This window comes from Orcinus orca, chromosome 8 (assembly GCF_937001465.1).
Source record: "Orcinus orca chromosome 8, mOrcOrc1.1, whole genome shotgun sequence".
Lineage (NCBI taxonomy): Eukaryota > Metazoa > Chordata > Mammalia > Artiodactyla > Delphinidae > Orcinus > Orcinus orca.
In genome coordinates, this window is record NC_064566.1 from 5543423 (window position 1) to 5564170 (window position 20748).

Genomic DNA, 20748 nt, shown 5'->3' on the forward strand with positions numbered 1-20748 from the left:
TCACAGGGGTCCTTTCCAGCTCTCCTTGAGGACTCTGTAGGGCCACTCCAAGCACTGCTTTGTGAGGAAGGGGTGGGGGTCCAGTAACCTCATACTTAAATTTTCACATCTATTAAAAAGTTCCCCTTCATGAAGTAAAATGTTTTGGTGTTTCCATAAGCAAGTGCTGCTTTTTGACATTCAAAAAAGGAAGGCAAGACAAGTAGTAGAGGCACATAGCAGTTCTGCTGCTAACTCAGGGATGAAGCAGGAACTGCGGGCCTGGGGCGGGGGGCGGGCGGGGGGAGTGGGAGGCGAGAGCCTGCAGGACCTTCTGACTCTTCCTCTTTCACATGGACGCACACACACACACCAAGGCAGAAAAGGTTTTGTTGTTGTTGTTGTTGTTGTTTTTAAAACCTTTTTATTAAAAAAAAAAAAACCAAATCAAAATATTTCCCATTGGAGGCTATTTCTTTTTTTGTCTTTTAAAAATTTTATTACACAAATATCTCCCATTCCCACATGTCAGAGGAAAGATGTCCTTGCTCTTTCTAAAACCAATAGTGGAGAACGTTTAGAAAACAAAAGTCCAACTAGCTTCCCTCCTTCCCTGGCCCAAAATAACCCCAATGTGTCAACTGAGATAGCATGACTTGTCCCCTTAATGCTTACATTTAATTTAATTTTTTAGCACAACATTGGAGATTGACTCTAAATCAGCAACAAAAAATATATATTTACAATATTTCTCCGAAAACAAAAACACAACCAAACCCTTTAAACATAGTGACTTTAGGAGTTTTATTTATGGAGCAGTTATTTTTTAATCACCAAGTGATTTTATATTATATATATATATAAATTTTCTTCCTTTCCTTGTGGTCTTTCGCCCCGGTGCTCGGAAAGATGGAGGCAGGGTGTCTGGTCCCGCGGTCTGAGGAAGGCAAGCTCTCCTGGCAAGGCCGTGTCTAAGAGCAGATTGCAGGAAATTTGGCGGAACTCCCAGGTTCCTCTGTCCCCAAAGACAGACTTTCTTTCCTCCACATGGACCAACCCTCACCTCTAAAAACCATTTTCCCCCTCACAGTCCCAGAGAAAAGGAAAACCCAGCAAGGGCACAGGTCCATTGGCTGCCACTCCTGAGCTCCCTTTTCTGCTGACCAATTTACGTGCGCGGTAAAAATGCTTGTTTTTCCAAACCAAAAACAAAAATAGAAACCAAAACCCAAAACAAACCATCAGCTTGGAAATTTCTGTAGATGAAACGTCCCAAAGTCAGAGGCACTCTCCCGGCACAATCCCTGCTCTGAAGGGGTCTCTCCACCTCCCCTTTTATAAAAAGACAAGAAAACAAAACAAAGTAATCTTTTCAGTATTTTCCACAGGAGCAACCAAAAAAAGGCAGGAAGCTTCCAATTATAGGTCATTAACAATAATATTAATAAGGTTTTTGCTCAATACCCAGGGTTCTTTACAGAGAAGTTCCCCTAACTGAGGCACTCTGGAATAAGTCACTGGCATTTCCTCAAAGTTTCAGCCCCAGTTGGCTGGGGCCTGGAGACCAATGGAAGGGGCAGAGGGTCACGGGAGCAGACTGCTGCTTCTAAGGTGCAGCCAAGAGAATCAGCAGATTGGAAGAAACAGACACAATGCCACCCCCTCCCAAGACCCAGTTTTCTCTTAGGAGGCCAGTCAATGCCAGGGTCAAAGCTGGGCTAGGTGGCAAAGAGGGAGCCCCTCTGCCTCTATTGCTTTGGAAGTGGCAAGGGTGCATGTGGCGTCTCTCCTTGGGGTGGCTCACACTTCAGACCCCTGGTGCCTGGGCTCCTTCCCCTCCCCCAAAGGGCTTCAGGAGGAGGAGAGCCTGAGACTGGGCTGCAGGAAAGGGGCCAGGAAGGGATGGGCTGGAGGACGAGAAGGTGGGGCAAGGTTGTGCTATCTCGCTATCCTTACAGATGGGGAGCAGAGTGCAAATCCGCGTCTATCATTTATAAGCTCTTGCCACAGGCTGCTGCTACTGAGCATCTCCTCACACACTTAAATATTGACCCAAAAGAAATTCCGACCTTTCTTTCCATTTTTTTTTTTTTTTTTTAAAGTGCAAAAAGCTCTCTGCTGCCCTAGAGAGAGGATCTTTGGACAGGCCGTTCAATGCAAAGTAAGAGGGGGCAGCTGATGGGGCTCGACACAGGGCGGTGGAGTGGGAGATACCACGCTCCCCTCCTTCCCTCCACACACACGCTTACTACACTCAGCCACACACACAGAGGCACATGCACACCCCCTTCCATGGCTGCAGGCAGAGGGCAGGTGACTGGCTTCTAAGCAGGACCTCCCACCCCTCCAAAGGTGCCAGATCAGTGAGCCACTGGGGCTAGACACAGGCCTGGGCTCTGGTGGCTACGGGACACCTGAGGCCCGGAGCCTGCTGGGAGGCAGGTGGGGACTTGGCCTAGTTCTCTGATCCCCCCCAGCTGGGGGAGATAGGCTGCTCCCTCTGAGGACACGCATCCTGGGAAAGCCCTATTCAGGTGGGAATAAGGTAAGTGTGGAAAAGGGCAGGGCAGGCTGAAGAAGGAGGGAATGGGGAGATGGTGCCTGTCCCAGAATCTGCCTGGAAAGCAATAAAATGGGGGTGTCCCTGGGGTAGACAGTTCCAGCTCCTCTGAAGAGCCTCAACCCCAATAAGTGCAACAAGGACTTCACAGAAACTAGCAGGCAAGTCTGGGCTGGGGGAACCTCATTATGTGAACTACCACGAGCATCGGACGGGATCAAGCTAAAGGAGAGGAGAGGAGGGAGAGCACAGACACAACAAGAGGTTTCAGACACCTCAACAGCACCAGTGTGATCTGCATGGGGCTGGCATTCCTGGGGCTGCTGGCCCCTCCTGCATAAGCCGGGAGAGTGTGATGGAGGAGAGACACGCACTGGACACCATAAGGAGAACCTGGCCACGGAGATAGGGCCACTTTCTTCCCTGGGAGTTTGCTCAGAACCAGGCACTGCTGGGGACCATGGATGGGGAGGAGGACCCCAGGGCCCAGTGCAGATGACGGTTGCACAGACACCCCAAACTGAGAGCCCAGCCTCCTGGCAGGCGAGTGAGCGAGTGGGTGAGCAAGCGAGCAGGCACTGTGACAGCACACAGCCTGTGCTTTCCCCTCAGATCAATTTGCCACCCCCTTCTCCTTAGGAGGGAGAGAAGCAGGCAGGTAAGCCTGGTGTCCACCACCCTCTCTGCCCCGGCTGTAAGGGAAGGGCTCAAGGGACAGGAGAGCAGAGAGGGAGTGTGACGCTGGCCTCAGAGCCCGTGCAGGGTCGGGGAGAGAGGCTCTCCTGGCTGGGGAGTCAGGGGAAGATCGGTTTCCTGTTCAGTCTGGGCTGGGTGTGTCTTAGCTGATCTTCTGTATCAGCTTCTCGTCAGACAGGCAGTAGAGACTGTTGATGGACAAGTCTGAGATGAAGTGCTCGCAGGCTTTTCGGGTGATCTGCTTGCATCCTCGAAGGTCGATCAAGGTGACATTGGCGATGCGCCGTAGGTAGATCAGGGTCTGGTCTGTCAATTTATTGCAACCTGTGGGGAAAGTGACCACAAGGACAATGCTATGTACACACAGCCACAGGAGCCTCAATTTCCCAGCTTGCCTTCAAAATGCTAAACAAAAGCCCCCTTTTTCTCATAACTACCTGGCTCAGAGACCAGAAGCGCCATCAGCACAGCGGCCTCTGAAGGCCCCCTGCCACCGCACTCCCTGCACTGCAAGGCTCACCAAACTGCAGCTGGGTGGTGGCTGTGCTCTTAGGCACCTGACAACTGCTCGAGGCCTTAGTTCCCATCAGTTACAAAAGGGACAGAGTTCCATGTCCTTGTCCAGATGTCAGGAAACAAATTAACATGGTTTAGTCAACAGACCATGTTCTTTCTGTTCCACCGATCAAGCTCCAAGGAGGGCTGGGCTTCTGGGAGGCAGGGGGCAGTTTGTCACAAAACATCACAGCGCCATACCTGCCATGTTGAGCTCTGTGAGGGAGTAACGAGTGGAAGACCCAACAGCGGTGAGTAGATTGGAGGACTGATCTGTCAGGTGGCTGCAGTGACTGAGGTCGAGTCGAGACAGGAGGGGCATGTGGCGGATGATGAGGCGAAGCGTGGCATCTGTGATGTCAAGGCCCGCCAGCCGGAAGTCAGTCATGTTCCGGAGCTTGCTGCGATTGTCCTGACCTGCACAGGCAAGAGAAGGGCCTAGATCAAAATTCCCAACTCTAGTCCAGCTCCAAAGCTGCAGGCAGCTTCAGCTACTTGCTGGCCAGGCCCCCCTGCAGGGGTTAATAAGCAGAACTGCCCACACGCTTCCCTTCAGGGAGTGAGCAGTGCGTGGGGGCCGTTTCTAGGAAACCAGACACGTTTTCTTTCTTCCCAGCTGCTGGACTGTGCCTCACTTACACAGCAAAGGGGTATGTGTGGAATGCTCCTCTCCTTCCCACACTCCCGCACTTTTCTAGACAATCATGGAAACAGCTTTCAATGTTCCACCTCAACCATGAAGCCTTCCTGAGCTTCCTCGGGCTTATTCTCTAAGCCCCAAGCTCCACTAACCCACAAAATGGACTTACTCCTTTCTTTGTTGGTAGTTATCTATAAACAGGTAACCTGTACTTGTACGCAGTCCATCACTCTGTTTTCAATTTGCATTTTTCTACTCTTCAACAGCATCAGAACCTTAGCTTCTGGGAATGAAGTTCAGCTGAAAGACAAAGCTACCCCAAGAGGAGCACAGAGAAATCAGGCCCAGAGCACACCTGGTTTATCAGCCGGTGGAGTCAGCAAGTCCCGAATTTGAGGGTCCTTGATTCCTACTGCCCACCGAAGATCAAGGGTCCTGAGAAGGGGGCAGCTGGAGGTGCTGAGGGCAGAGACTGCAGACCAGGAGCAGCCTGCCAGGAGGAGGTCTTTCAGTCCTGCAATGGAAGGAAACAGACACGCAATAATACACTCTACCAGCCCATCCAAAGCCTCAACTACCAGCTGATCAGATCAAGGTAAACAGATGCCCAGTCTAATGGAGAGAGGGACCATGTCCTAATCTTACTCTAGTAATCCAGCTCAAAGACTCCTATGCTTTCCTAAATTACATCTAACTCTGGTGGTAAAATGGACTGCTTAGTTCCTACCAGAGTCATGTAAGTGTGAGTGACTTCCTCTTTATCCAAGACCTCAAAATGCTTAAGGGAACAAGGCCTTACAAGGGGCTGATCAAGGCAACATCTTACTCAAATTTCCTCTTCAGTGGCTATGCTGAGCAGACCTGCAGGGCTGGCAGCAGCACCTGATCCCGTTCTCTCCACTGTCTACTGCAGTGATTGGCCTGCCAGTCCAGAGTGGCACCATGGGGACTGGCAGTTAAGATGGCCCAGGCTAAGTGTCTTGCTAAGCAGAGAGGCAACAATGGCACAGACTGCTGCCCTAAATTGCCCTAAAGCAATTCTAAGAAGCGCTGCCAACAACGCAGCTTTCCCTGCCTGCCCTTGGAAGGACAGCGCAGGGCTGCTCACCTGGCAGCCTATTGACGAGCCACGTCAGTTGTTTTTTGGAGATGTTGGTCCAACTGAGGTCGAGGCTAACTGGCTGCCTCTTGATGATGCCACTGAGAGCCTGGGGTACAATAGCCTTACACCTACTCAAGTCAATTTTTGTCCAAAGTCTCTTGTCGCAGCACCTGTGACAGAAGGAAAGAGAACTAGCTGTCAATACCTGATGTCCCTTGTCAGAGGAACTTCATCACAGGCTGCTGGAGGCTTCTGGGAAAAGCAGAGCACCTGGAGGATTCACCTTCTCTAGATTCTTCTACATGCATACAAGGATCATGCCCTGTCATTTTTTTGCCTCAGAGAATAGGGATTACTTGACCAGTTCACCCTGATTTACTCTGGATGGGCTGAGAACACAGCACAATTGTTAGGGACACACAGTGAAACAATATACTATAACCCCTCATTTGCATTAAAATGGTACGGCTCCCATCAAAGTATATATAAGGGAACATCAAAAAGTTTTTTGACTTCTTAACTGCTGGAAGCTACTAGGCTTCCCTCTACTCTCTCCGTCATCACAGTGTCTCCCAGCTGCCTGAGACGCAGGGCGCTACGTGGCACATCCACAGTTCATTTTGCCTTGAGCTCCACAAAGAGCCATTACTGTATCAGGTCGAAAGAGGCTCTTTATTAAAATCAGGCCTGGAGAGTCCTCTACCACCCTTGGATTTCAGTGCTATCTTTACATTTTCTAGCCAGTCCAGACCAGAACTGAAAAGGAGAGGCTTGCCCTTCCACTGCAATCTACAAGTCCATAGGCCACAAATAGCACTGCAACATGCAGGCTTCTGTTTAATATTTTATAGTTCCTGCTCCCCAGCCTGGCTCAGAGTCTGGCTGGCAGGGCAAGAGGAGACGGCACATAATGCGAGTCTTATGTGGCTTGGCCTGGAAACTGAGGGATAGAGCCAGGCAGGCCCACTAGCCCTACGAAGAGAAATATTAGGAGAATTTGGGTAGATCACATATTAATTCAGATTTGGGGAATAAACTCAAGTTTGCAAAGAATGGAGTCTTTATTTAAAGACTGAAAAAACTTCACCAATGGCACATGAAACTTCTATGGCAGAAACAGGCTGCTTACAATAGAGCAGGGGATCTCAAACTTTAATGTGTATCAGAATCCCCTGGTGGAGAATTTATTAAAAACAGATTGCCTGGCCCCGCCCCCGAGGTTCTGATTCAGTAGGTCTGAGATGGGCCCTGAAAACCTGAACTTCTAACAAGGTCCCAGGTGATGTCACTGGTCCAGGCATCACACTTTGAAAACTACTGTAATGGGATTTGACCCAGATATAAAGGATATGTCCTAGGGTCCAGGAGCTTAAAGGAAAACAATGCCCAGTGGAAATCTTTATCACCTCTAGGTATCCCCCCCCTCCCTTGTCTTAACGTTTAACTTGAGAAGAAATGGCAGGTCTCACTAAGAAGGACAACTAAGTCTCAGGAAGCTTCAACACTGAACTGCTTGCTGGAGAAAGGAATTCCGATCCAGGTTTAGAGGATGAGAATTAAAACTATGGCAAATTGTGAGCCTGTGAGCACCTTCAAAGTGTTTTAAAAGCATGTATACCTCTCTCATTAGATGGAGACATAACTGAGGCAGGGGCTTAACAGCAGTCATCTGTGTCACCAGCACCAGGAGAGTGACTGGCATATCACAGGCTCTCAACAAATGTATAACAAGTTCAGTTGACTGGGGGGTAGGGGGATTATGACTCTGAAGTTTTAGCACAAACTACAAATCCATCCCCCAGGCCCAAATGTACAAATCCATCCTTAAGTCCAGTAAAGAGAGATGGGAAAGTAGCAGGGAGAGGATGCAAAGGGCCAAATTTCCCCAATGACACCTGCAGGCACAACTGGCCACATATTTAACAGGACCCACCGTCTGGGGAACAGACTGGGTTGATTTAATCCTTTAGGACCCGACAAGCCTCCAGATGCCAAGACACATGCTGTTCTCATATGGAAACCTGCCACCTACTCCCGTACCCCTATTCCTGATCCCTGTATCCCTGCTCACCATTTATACCACGTCTTGCACACTCGCATACATTCACAAAGTTCTCTGCGGCTGAGGTAGCGGAAGACAGACATCCAGACCTCCCGCTGCATCCAGCTTTCGTCTCCATCCTGAGCCCAACTGCCCCGGCCATTCAGCCTGGCTGCACCCCCCTCCTCTGCACTGTCATCTTCCTCCTCCTCCTCCTCCTCTTCCTCCTCCTCTCCCCCCAGCCCCTCCTCATCCCCACGCTGGGGGGTTCGGGCTGGGCAGTGCTGCACTAGCACACGGGGGGAATGGCGAAGGTTGGCAGAGGAGGCCGTGATGGCCTGCAGCTTGGGCACAATGGATGTCCCGTGGAGCTCTTTGGTGGGCCTCTGTAGCGTGACAGTGAGGTACGATCCCCGGATCTTGGCTTTCTCAACTTCAGACAGCTCCTTTTTGCCGCTGGGGTTGTTCTCCTTTTCCCGTACCATGGTGCGCTCTGTGGCCTGCAGCCGCAGCAACTGCCGCCGTTTGAAGCGCTCATCGCGGCTGGCACTGTGGTGGTCGCTGGGGCCGGCCCCAGGGGATGAACGAGTCACCACGCCCCGGGGGGAGGCCGGGTCGTGGATGAGCTGCAGCATGGAGGTGGGCGAGTGAGGTGGGGGCGTGAGGGGCTCGTCGCAGCTCCGCAGGGGCCGCAGGACTTTGGCTTGCACGGCTTCTTCGTCACTCTCTTCCATTTTCCGCTTCTGCAAAACAGGCCCCCAAACGCCACATCAGTGCCTCATTTCTTCAAAACCCTCTACACTTACAGGGTCAACCTCACTGTTGCTCTCAGAGGACTAGCGAGAAGGCAGGCCACTGCTTTTCTACGGGGAAAGGGATCTCTACCTGCTGCAGGGTGGTCATCTCCTCCGTCTGCAATCTAGACTCTGCCAGGATCAGCAACTGAGCTCACGTCTGTGCTGGAGAAAGCTGATTACAGAGCAAAACCCTCGAAATAGGTCACTTGGGAAATCTACCTGTGACAGAAAGGTCTGTGTCCAAGTACAGAGGAGTGGGATCCAAATTTGGGCTGCATGATTCCATAGCCTGCCCTATTCAGCTCTTGTCCCAATTTTTTGGTTATAATTCCCTGGGTAAAGAAATCCTTTAAAGAGGCCACAACTCTACCCCTATGCCATCTGACCATTTTAAACACCCAAGAGATGCTTCTGTTGGAAGAAAAGCAGCCTACATATATATTTGAACTAGGATGTTGATTGTGATAGCAGTAAACACTACTGACTTTTAGCTCTACCAGGGTCTAAGCTCGACCCTACCACGCTGCTTCTTCCACTCAGTGCCTCACGCTGTCCCGGGAGACCAACCACAGGTGAGAGATTATGCTGAGAACGAGAAACTGCACTGCTCCCAGAGGAATCTCCTCAGGATGAAAATGAGGAATTCAAGTTTGGTGAAGCCAACATCTCACAAAAAAAGCACAACCTCACCCTCTGCCACTTGTGCTTACCGGTCACTTGTCCCTTCCTGAAGCCCACCTTGGCTATGCTGCAATGAAGCCTAACCAATGTGCTCCACTAGGTATCACAGCAGTAGTTCAGATTTCCTTTAAGGAGACATTTTGTGTCCCTATGCAACAATTCTGCTCCCTTTTCTCCTTATATTCTTAGATCACTATGGTTGGAAGAGAATGACCAACTTTTGGGTGCTGGCTTTTACAATGCATTAGAAGGTAATATTAAAGTATCTGCCAATCCATCTGCTATAGCAAGCGCCCACCACCACCACGCCCACCACCACCACGCCCACCACCACCACCACCACCACCAGTGAAGACACATGTAAAAGCTATTACTAAAAGAACTTGCTGCTAGTATAAGAACTTGGAATAAGGAGAACTTTAGCACTAGTCAACTCCAGAAATCTTTGCCCTCAAAGATATTTAGACTGAAAATTCAATGACCTCAGTGCCTAAGTGGGAAGAAAGAGAAAGAAAACAAGGAAACGTGTCCCTACTCCTGCGCAGGGTACCTGGAATCATCCACCAGGGCATGGATGACTGACACGAAGCCAACGGCCTCCTCTGTATGTGCCCTTAACAGGTCTTGCCTTCCTGGCTGGAGTAACCAGCGTCTTTTTGGTCCTTTGACATTACTGGTGACCACTGGACCAGCAACAGTAGTAGCCTGGGGCCAAGGTCATGGCACTGATCCCCTCCAGAGGAGGGACGGCCTCTGTAGGACACAATTGGGCACGAGGGCAGGGTTTTCTGCCACAAAGGTGAAGATGACAAAAATGTAAACCTGCCTAACTGGAAACTCCAGTATGCCACCGTATTTACCAGCTGACTCGGGTCACTGCCTCCCCTCAAGTTTCATTCCTCATGAGCAGCCCAAGCTCACCTCATTTCCCTCCTCAAACAGCCCAGCTGTGGCTCCTCTTTTTCAAGGGCCCCAAAGTGTAAAAGAACCTCAGGAATTTGCAGACCCCCAAGACCCCCAACAATATTCAATAGTAAAAAAACCCACAAAATTTAAAACTCAAAAGAAATATAATTAACCAAAGGAAAAAAAAAGATAGCAAACAAAACAGAATAAAAAATAATCTTGCAAATAAAGATGCAAAGGCAAACGTTATCCTGAGCTTGATGCTTCCTTCCTTCTCACAGTGCAAGATTGGAGAAAGTTCCCTTACCTGGGTTTTCTCTGAGCTGTCCTCCTGGTAGCACTTTGGACACTCCCAGCAATTCGGCAATTCCTCGTTAAGCAAACCCTCTCCATCCATCTGTAGGCAGATAACGATGTTAAAAATCTGTCTCATTTAAAAAACAGACAAAACCCAACCTGTCTCTTAAGTTTCCTTTATCAAACAATAACACAGCCACATGGTTGGGAAGAGTTACCCACTCTTAAACACACTGGTCCACAGGGGAGAAAGATAGAGAACCATCTGGCCTCACTCCCAGACAGTGGGAAACTGGCCATCCTCACTCTTGGTTACCTGATCAAGTTTAGACTCCAAGAGAAGATTCCCAAGAGTCTGGGTCAATCTGGGGTCTCTTCCCCTGACACATACATTCTCCTGAGGGTCTCATGCCACTCTGTAAAACGAACTGGACACACAGAAACAGTGCCAGTGTGATCTTGACAGTGGGGCATAATGGTTAAGACTTAGTTATGGTTTGGGGTCTCTGTGACTCAACTGTTAAGTGAGGATAAATAACAATACCCATTTTACAGGGTAGTGGTAAGGATTAAATGAATTATGTACTATGTAAAATGTTTAGAAAAATGCCTGGCATGTAGTAAACACTTTGTATTAACCATTGTCATCATCATGAAGATAATACCTTATTTTATCAACTCTAAGATGCATATTTTCACGTTTGAATCTTCTGAAACTGGGCTGCTTCTCACAATTAACAGTGTCTTATAATCACTGTCAGCCAGGTGGCAGTCATGACATAGTTGACACCTTCAGGAAGACCAAGAAAGTACCAGCACCAATGCATTTTAGATTTAAAGAAAACTTAAAGAAGAAACAGGTCAGACCCAACTTCACAGGGCTGTCTTAAAGATTAGACAAGGGAGTATATGTAAAAGAGTGCTTCTTCACTCCGGCTGCACATTAGAATCGCTCGGGGAGCTTTTGAACACGCCTGGGCCCAGAGTCCATGACAGAAGAGTTGACTCAACCTCTGAGGTTGAGGTCTGAACCTTCTTTTTTTTGAACCTTCTAACTACTTTTTTTTGGCTGTGCTGTGCGGCTTGCGGGATCTTAGTTAGTTCCCTGACCAGGGATTGAACCCAGACCCTCGGCAATGAAAGTACGGAGTCTTGACCACTGGACCACCAGGGAATTCCTGTTACTATTTTTTTTTTTTTTAAAGCTCTCCGGGTGTGCACCGAGCCTGATACAGACTGAACACACATTAAATATTAGCTGACAGTATTACTCTCACCATCTTTCAGGAACTAATATCCAGAGATAAAATGAAGTATGTAACAGAGGCACTTAAAGGCATGAGGCATTCCAAAACAGACTAGGCTATGCCACGATGGCCTGGGGACTCCAAACATACCCACCAGAGGCCAGACTGTAAGCTCCATGAGGGTAGGAACCAGGACTATTTTGTGTACCGGTTTATCCTCAGGGTCTAGCACAGTGCCTGACATTGAATACAGACACTGAATCAAGAGCAGATGTTAGACCACTACATGACCCACAGCTGATGGCCCACAGTAGGGATGCTGCCAGCCTCTCATGACAGATGTTCCACTTTCCTCTGCTCCACTCAGTATCTTTAGACATTCTATAAGCGGAGACCTCATGGGCCCCTTAGGCCTCTCCTCACCTGGAGGCAGCCAGGATGAACAATCTCGTTGCAGACACAGCATTCCATGAGTTTCTTCTCAAAGTCCTGTGTCTCCTCATTTTGATCCACCTCTCCACAGAGGGAACACGTGACTGAGTGAGGCAGTCTGGGCTACAAGAGGACAAAGACAGAAACCAAGAAAAGAGCAGGCTTAGATCCTTATCATTTCAGCTTCCCTTTAACCAAAGATGGACGACTTGGTTCCTGTAATTCTCTAGTAAACACTTAGAGAGCACAGAGACTGGGTGGTGAGAAGAGAGGTTTTGGCAGGAAAAATGGCTAAGGAAGAAAATGGGGAGAGTCAACTAGCTGAGGACAAGAGACCAAAAGAGATCAGTTTATTTTCAGTTGGCCTGTCCTTGGCCTCTCAGGTCCTTCCTTTCTAATCCACTTAAAGAGGGGACAGACAGCAGTGATTTGCCCTTCAAGTGCTGGTCCCTCAGTTGAAAATTGGCTAAGGCTGAAAGATTAAATTCGATTATTTTAAATATTAGATACCTTCTTTCTAAACCTAGAGAAAAAAGGGACAAAATGAAGAAAGCCATAAAGAGAGCAAAACCTTGTCTTCCCAACTCTGAAGTCTACACTGTGTGTATTTCGGTCCCCTGGTACCACCCCCCCTCCCCCATATTCTTTACCCAGCAGATCACTCACTGCCAAGCACTGCCGGAGAACACAGGACTGCTTCATGCGACCAGGGCCCCCAAACTTCTTCATGTCCCTGCAGTAGTGGCAGACACCACACTCTCCTTGCACACAGGCTTTGCATTTTCGACATCGCACTCGTCTCCGCCTGGCTCCTGACACTATGGGGGAGGCAGCAGCTGGCCTCACAGGTGTTAACCGTGGAGCTGGTTTCATAGTGTGAGGCTTTGTGATGGGGATGGTAGGAACCCGCACCTTTGGCCGGGTCGGGAATTTAAGCTAGAAAGAGAAAGCAGTGAGGTCAAACGTATCAGGTAGTTTTAAGGACTAGAGGGGGTAGATCACTACACGGCTTGGCAAACTATGGCCAGAGGGCAAACCGCCCACTGCCTGTTTTTGTAAATAAAATTTTATTGGAACAAAACCATGTTCTGTTGTTTATGTTTTGTCCATGGGTGCTTTCAAGCACAGTGGCAGAACTGAGAAGCTGCAACAGACTGTATGGCCTGCAAAACCTAAAAAAATTATCTTTATTTATTATATTTATTACCTACACATTATCTTTATAGAAAAAGTTTGCTAATCCCTTCAGACTACTTCAGCCCCATCCCTCTCACTCTGCTGAGCTACCCTTCCCTGAAGCTTTCTATGTACCAAAGTCATTCCAGGGGCACTCTAATATTTCCTTATCCTGAATATTACTACTCAGAATACATTCCTGAAGAAGACAGTAAACTACTTGAGGGTGAGACAAGTCTTGTTCTTTATTATTCCAAATCCAAGCCTACAACCTGGTACACAGGAGACACTCCAATAATAGGTAAGGGCGGAATAAATCTCTAAGGTATATGTTTATAATTTTAGCACTTGTATTTTACCCTGCTGGTTATCTTTTCAAGAACAAGGACTATGTCTTCCACTTCTTTAATTTCCCACTGTGCCTTAAGTACTTTTCTGACACAGAACACTCAACAGCCAGGGCCAGAAATGCTGTTCTGAGGCAGTCCCATGTGGCCATGCATGAGCCAAGTGGGATGACACTACTTAGGAAGGAGGAAGTCTTCTTCAAAGACATCTTTTAGATACACACCTTTATATTCTGCCTAAACGTTCCTGGAATGTGATGGCTCTGCAAGTTTTAGCTAGGGAACCAAAGAAGGGCCTAATTTATTTGCCAGACTCACGACCAGGATCAGAATGCTATCACTGACCTTGACAAAGGACAATATGGGAAAAAACTATACAGGACCTGACTGAAGAGGCATGAAAATTCATAACTGACAATTTACTAACTAATGGGTAACTGCTTTCCTCTCTTTTCAATTCAATACTGAAAAGTCCAAATTAAGGGGAAACTTGAGTGTGGTCTCACTCCAATATAGACATCTAGCCTTTTAAATGTATATGCAATTATTTTAACTAGTTTTACATCAGATGTATGAAAATAATTGAGTCACTGGGCCAGAAGGATAGGAACTGATCCATTCTTGGCATCTGAACCTGGAGGCAGGTCTCCTAGTTTGACAGTTCCGTTAAGAGAGTCACCTCCAAAGATAGCCAATTATCCTGACTTAAGAGGCAAAACAGAACTGAGTAATGATTTTCTGTCAGTTCACACTAATGCAACCAAAGCTGTCTGCCTCTAGTTGTTCTTTTTCTTCCAGGAACAGTAATGGTTAGCCAGCAAAATGTTTCAGCAGCCTGAAGAATAATTTCTTACCTTATCCCTTTTCGGCCACTGTACAATAGGGACTCCAGTGAGGGCTAACTTGGGATCACTGTTGGCAAGCTCCTCCAGCAAAATCTAAGGGTAAGACAGGAGAGAAGAGGGGAAAAAAGGACATAGTGAACAGAGAGCCAACCACTCCTAACAGCATCCAGACTTAGCCTCAGTCCCCCTAAGCACCAAGGTGAAGGGCAGGCTGGCAACTGTCTATATTTTCCCTTCATATAGAGAGAGACTCACTGCAAAAGAAATCGAAGATGGAAAAGAACTCAAACGAGTGCAGTACTATCAAGACTTCAAATTTACCTTTGCTTCCAACCCCATACTTGTGTACTTACTGTAACCACTTATGCTACCACTGTGACAAGTGTTGTCACACAGTTCTATATATGACAGTAAAACTTTACCTCATCCCATTACTCTTCTACACCAGTTAACGAGTATTATCATGTATTTAAATATTGCCTTCATTTCGCAGATGTTATCGGCGAAGTGGCAAGAAAAAAAGGATTGGCTAATACTGAATTAATAATATGAACAGCAGGGTCTTAATGTCTTGATTCAACCCCGGGCTGTGTTCTTCTAAGGCTGATTACAGAAATCTCAATCTCAAATCTCTCTCTCTCTCTCTCTTACACACACACACAGACACACACACACACACACGCACAAACACACACGCACACACACACACACACACACACAGAGTTATTTGCCTTTATTCCCATAAAGGGGAGCAGGAACTACCTTAGGGGCAATAGTTCCCATGACTTTAGCCAATCTAGTTTGAATGACTTCAGGTACAATTCTACAGTAAGAAACTGCCACTCAAGTGAGTCACACTAGTTGAGTGTTATTTTGAAACAAATCTTTTACGTTTTAGACAGAAATTTCTGAGTCCCAAACCTTCTAGCAGAACGAAATCCCTCCTCATCTGACCTCATGAGCCCTAAAGCAATGGCAACTGCAAAAAAAACACAAATCCAGAAGACAAGTTACACAATTTCTTTCTGGTTGCTTTAGGTGTATACAGGATATTAACTGTTTCAGGGAAAAGTAAACTTTGATCCTGGACAGGCCAGCATGCCTGGGCCATTTTTAATAATAATTCTCCTAACCCTGTGGGGTCTGTGCCTAGAGACTAGGACTTTTTGAAGCACGAGGCATTTCTCTACCAAGTTTTTTCATCCTTAACCTAAGGATCATGCTCCAAATCCAGAGTTGGGACTCAGAAAGACCCTTTAACTCATACCCATGAAGCTCCTCCACGATGATCCCCTTTGCCAAAGCTCCAGATGCCTCTCACACTCCCCCAAACTGATTTCATTTGCAGACGTTTTATTTACTTCGAGTTGCTATGGCACCCTATTCTGGAGCCTCCTCTTAGCACCACACTGCGTGGGGGTGAAGAGGCGGGGTGCAGTGCCACGTGGGACTAGGCTCTGGTACGGGCTCCTAATCTCCCCAGGGTGAAAAATTCAGGTCCATTCAAAATGTGTGCTAGGGAGTGCATGGCTCCCCTCCCCCACTTCGCACTGCCGAGGAGTAGGACTCTGCCCATTTCCTCTGCCTGTGAGCACTGAGCTGTCCACAAACAGGGACTTTCCACTTTCAGCAAAACAGACTACACAGAAAGATCCGCAATTGTTTAAGAGTAGAAAAGGAACCTAACTATTCACCAAAAGCAGTCCACCTGCAAGACTTCTGTGGGGGACAGGGAAGGGTAGGTGGAGAAACTGTGTCTGTGTTGGGGTGCGGGGCGGGTGGAGGGGGGCAGCTGTTCACACATACACGACTCAGTTACTAGGGTCTGTGTGGGTGTGGAGGGAAATGCAGATTTCCTTCCAAGCCTTATTTCACCGGGGCCATACGACCAAGCACGACCAAGCACGTCCTGCCTTCATCAAAAAAGGCAGACTCCAGCTGAGGCCCTTCAAGAAACCATATAAAGAAGCCACCACCCTTCACCAGAGGGGGTTTGGGACAGGGAGCGGGGGTGGAGTGCGGAAAGGCTGACGCCTATCTAGGCTCCTGGCATTCGAGAGAATGTTCAAGCACAAGCCCACACCCGACACAGCCCAGGAAGGGGAAGAGAACCGCGGGCGCCTGAGTAGAGAAGGGGAAAAGATTCCCAAAAGCCAAACGACCCAATTTGAAAGCACATCCCACCAGAAGGGGAACAAGTGCAGTGACGGCACAACCAACACCTAAGCATTGTCCCGGACTCGCTCGGCAGGCAGTTCTTCTGCCTCTTCACCAAGACAAAGTCCCTACAGTTACATACACCCCGAACCAGAAAGGGTTTGCCGCCCGCCTGCCTGACCTTGCGTTTCTCGTCGCTCTGGAGCTGCCGAGGCTCTTGGTTGAAGTTTCCCCAGCGTCTTTGTTTTGCTTTCTGTATTGGAAGTTGTGCTGAAGGACTTAGGTTTTCTGCCTCTAGGAAAAATCCCAATTTACTTGAAAATTCTGAAATCTCCCAGAGCAGCTAAGGCAGGACAGTCGGGCTAACCCCTTCAGGTTACCCAGAGGGAGCGGCGTGCAGTGCTCTAAGCTCCTTCTCGAGCCCTTCAGCTCAGCCGCGGCTTCCTGTGACTGCGAACAATGCTGCTGCGTCACCCACATGCAGCTCCCAGAAATGCTTTGCAACGGAAGATGGCAGGAGGGGAGCCGAGCTCTAGTGAGCAAGCCAGCAGAGGGCCCAGCGTCCTGCGGCAGAGTCAGGAGGGGGTGTGCTGGGCAGGCGCTCTCTGCCCGGCGATTGGAGGAGAGCCCGCCGGGGAGGTGAGCCGGCCACGCCCCGCCTTCTCCCTCCCACCGTCACCGCAAGAGGAGAACCCAGGGCCGGCCCCCAGGGCTCTCGCTGGCTGACTTCGGAAGGCGCCAGCAAAGGCAAGGCTTTAACCCATTCCAAGTCTGGTCCCGCGTTTGTCCTTGCCTCGGTCCACACCCTTCCCCCCAGGGTCACCTCTTATGGTCACAGCCGGTGCTCTCACTGGCTGCACACACCGATCTCTCCCCACTCTCAGGCAGACAGCGAGTCGCCCAAAGTTCAGCCTCTGCAGCTGAGCCAGGCCCCAGAGCTGAGCTCCTCTGGAGTTACCTTCACTCCCTGAACAACCGGCCTGCTTCACCTGCCCCTCCCCCAGCCCAGAATCCATAACCAGCACACGTTCCCAGAAAAACCTTCAGAATGACACATTTCAACCAATACTGAGGTATTCAATACAATACGTCTGTTTAATATCAGCTACTTCCACAACAGATCCCGGCCTCTGCTCACCACCCGGGGAGCCTCCCACAGTGAGAGAACCGCCTGGGCAGCTCTGCTGGCAGTTCCCTCGTGACCAAGTCAGACCAGCTGAGGCGCAATCTCAGGTCAAGGAGCTTTACTCTCCTACCTCTCCTACCTCGGAACCAGGCACAGGGAACCAGGGGGAAGTGCAGCTGCCAACTCCACACCTGCCAGTCTCCTGGGACCCTGCCCCTTGGACTACCCCGCCCTCAGGGCACCAGCACTCCTGCACATCTCCTCTGCCTATGCCAGTTGTCTGTTCTGCCTGCCTCTTTCTTGATATTCCCTGGATGAAGCAGCCAGCCTCACATCCTGCCAGACACCTTCATGCCACTTCTGACGGCCACTCGAGTGACACGTGTCACCCACTCTCCACGCACCGATCCACGGTCAGGGTTAATCTCAGACAGAATGAGCACTCTCTCAGGCTACAGTGTCCCATATATTGGGGCCAGATTTATGTAATTTTTAGACTCTAATAAATGTAACTTGGCTTTTTTGGAAATGACAGAAGCTGCTTTGAAATAAACATCTCAGGCCACTGAGAACCTAGCTCTTAACCACTGGAAACATGCTTATTTATTCTCGCTTATTCCAGGACAGTTGTTTCAGTGAGTTTCTGGTGCAGGCAATGGCCTAATAGGCTCTCTGGGGCCTGGGGCTTTGGATGCCGGGCTCTGCATATTTTAATTTTTACAGTAGTTTACCAAGGAAAAGGAGGGACTTTCGTGCTCTTCTGTGGAGCTCTTCCTGGAAATGTTTGAATGGTCACTCTAATCCTAAACCTCATTTGCACTTTATCTTAAGACTCAGAGACCCTGTGTAATTTAGTCTTAATCACTGGACTGCCTGGGAAGTCCCTAGCCTATTATGTTAGAAAAACCTTCCTTAACAGGTGTGAGAGGTCTTCTTGGAAAATGCTTGTTTTGGTCTTAGTGTTATCTAACCTAGAGGGATGATGAAGTATGCACAAATACTTGACAAACAAGTTACTCCAAAACAAAACAAAACACAAGTTCAAGTTGTAGCAAGCAGAAATTCTAAAGGCCACCGGAAAAGGACAAAAACTAGACAGGAAACTCACTCCAGGTAAGTTTTCAAATCACACATTAAACAAGACCTAATATTTTCTCTTATTAATTCAGAATAAAAGAGCAACAAAGATGAGAATAAGAATATAACATTATATAATACAGGAATATAATGAAAGTATTTTTAAATAATTGTATCTATTTTAACCTAACCTATATGCCTTGGAGCTGAGTTATTTAAAACTTTTTAGTCAGTAAGAATATGTGAATTATTACAAATATCTTGTCAGTAAAAATTGCAAATGAAGTTTTATTTATACAAGTTCTTTTTTTCCCTCCTCATCTGGCTTAATGGACTAAGTTCTAATTACACTGGGTCCTCTATCAGCTCTTCTCTTTATTAGTGTCAGAATCACTCCCAAAGTGTCAGATGAGGGAAATTTCTGATTAGTGTTTCTGTATTTATTCACAACCGTAACTCTCTGCTTCAGTCCCATCATACTCCTGGGATGGAGCTTAGTGTAAATTTTTACATCACAGTTACAAAATAAAATGTTAGAATCTTAGATCAGAGCAGCAGTAGCCAATTGTACCACAAAGAAAAAATTTCAAATTTATAAATTGAGAGCTTTCATCATTTAGATAATGTTGTAGTAATCAATCTGTATCATCTAACAGGAAAGTTTATTAACTGGTAAATTAAAAAGACTGGCACCTCCTTCCCTTAGAACAGAATCGACCACCCGCCCCTCAGTGTCATGCCCAGCACCTGTAAACCTAGAAGGCACTTACTTTCTTAGCCCACTTAAAATGCCTGCTCCACCACTGGACTGTAAGCCCCCTGAGGGTTTGGTCCACAGTATGTTCGCGTATTTATACCAACTCTAAGCCTGGTTCCTGGCAGAGAGTAGGCAGGCATTATTCACATTAGTGGAATAAGTGAATTTCATAGATCTGTAACAGTTAATTTTTTTCTGTAATAATGATACTGTTTATTAAGTACTTTACTAACATTATCATTAATTTTCACAACATCCCCACTGAGGTAGATGTTATTTTACAGAGGAGAAAACATGCTTTTATAGATCTAGTATCCTGCCCAAAAGTCACATGTTTGCCAAGCTTATCAAAAGGTTTTAGAGAAAATAGGAAAGTAGAAAAATATTCAGTAACACTGAAATTGTTTCATTAAGTGAGCTGGGCAGCCAAATGTATTGATATATTAAAAGCTTCTTTATATAATACACACACACACACACACACACACACACACACACACACACATACATTAAGAGCTCCTTTATTACCAAAATAAACACAAACAGAACAGTAAAGTCTGATTAAAACTTCAGTCTTCCAGCTGACTCCCACCATCTTGCTATGACGCACTGTCAGCAGTTGATATGCCCCCCTCCAACCCCGCTGTAATGCACATACAAACAAAGACACTTTTTCTTACATTAATGGGATTGCACTATACATACTGCTCCAGGTCCTGCCTCTTTAGTCAACATTTCTCAAGGACATGGCCTCTCAATTTTAGATTAGGAGCCAAGGTTACTCACACCCCTCCCAAATAGGACTTTACACATGCTCATTACTTTCCCCTGAACTCTGCCAATAAATCAAAACTTTTTAACGCCTCATTTTTCATCTAATTCCCTTCAAACTCTATACTCCATGATCTTTCTTCAACACTGCAGAACATTTTAGAATCTTCAAAGCCCTTTTACCACATCAGTAAAATTGACTTTTCTCTCAGGGAATAGGTAATTATGGATGTCTTGAGATATCCACCAATTTTCCTCTCATCTCTTCTCCTAGTTATTTGTGAGAGTCATATAGGCTACAACAAGAAACAATCCCTCTCTCTGCAGGAAGGGTAAACTCTGGGCTTGCTTTTGTCCTTTGCTGCAGTGTAGCCTTCTGTGCTACCACAGCACCAAGTTCTCTAGCACTGCAGTCTCCAGCTGTGGCAGTGATTCGGCACCCACCCAATCCAATGCTTTTTCCTTTTTGGTGATGCTTAGATTCTCGAAGTATTTAAGCCATAAACTCAGTGTTATCTAAAGCTCAGATTAAATATAACTGGTCAAATGTAGGAATAAT

The 20748-nt window shown here is 47.5% G+C and overlaps 1 protein-coding gene across 4 annotated transcripts in view; it reads right to left on the bottom strand.

Moving 5' to 3' along the window:
* Positions 1–410: 410 nt before the first annotated feature.
* Positions 411–20748, bottom strand: part of KDM2A (lysine demethylase 2A) — a 105993-nt gene continuing 85655 nt past the window's right edge. For all 4 annotated transcript variants that reach the window (XM_033402377.2, XM_049714159.1, XM_033402378.2 and 1 more), the window contains 9 exons: positions 14311–14394; positions 12600–12869; positions 11925–12056; positions 10265–10354; positions 7604–8316; positions 5539–5702; positions 4786–4944; positions 3992–4207; positions 411–3559 (listed from right to left, as the gene is read on the bottom strand). In XM_033402377.2, the coding sequence (XP_033258268.1) occupies positions 3378–3559; positions 3992–4207; positions 4786–4944; positions 5539–5702; positions 7604–8316; positions 10265–10354; positions 11925–12056; positions 12600–12869; positions 14311–14394 (2010 nt within the window). In that variant the 3' untranslated portion in view covers positions 411–3377. The remainder of the gene's footprint in view (positions 3560–3991; positions 4208–4785; positions 4945–5538; positions 5703–7603; positions 8317–10264; positions 10355–11924; positions 12057–12599; positions 12870–14310; positions 14395–20748) is intronic.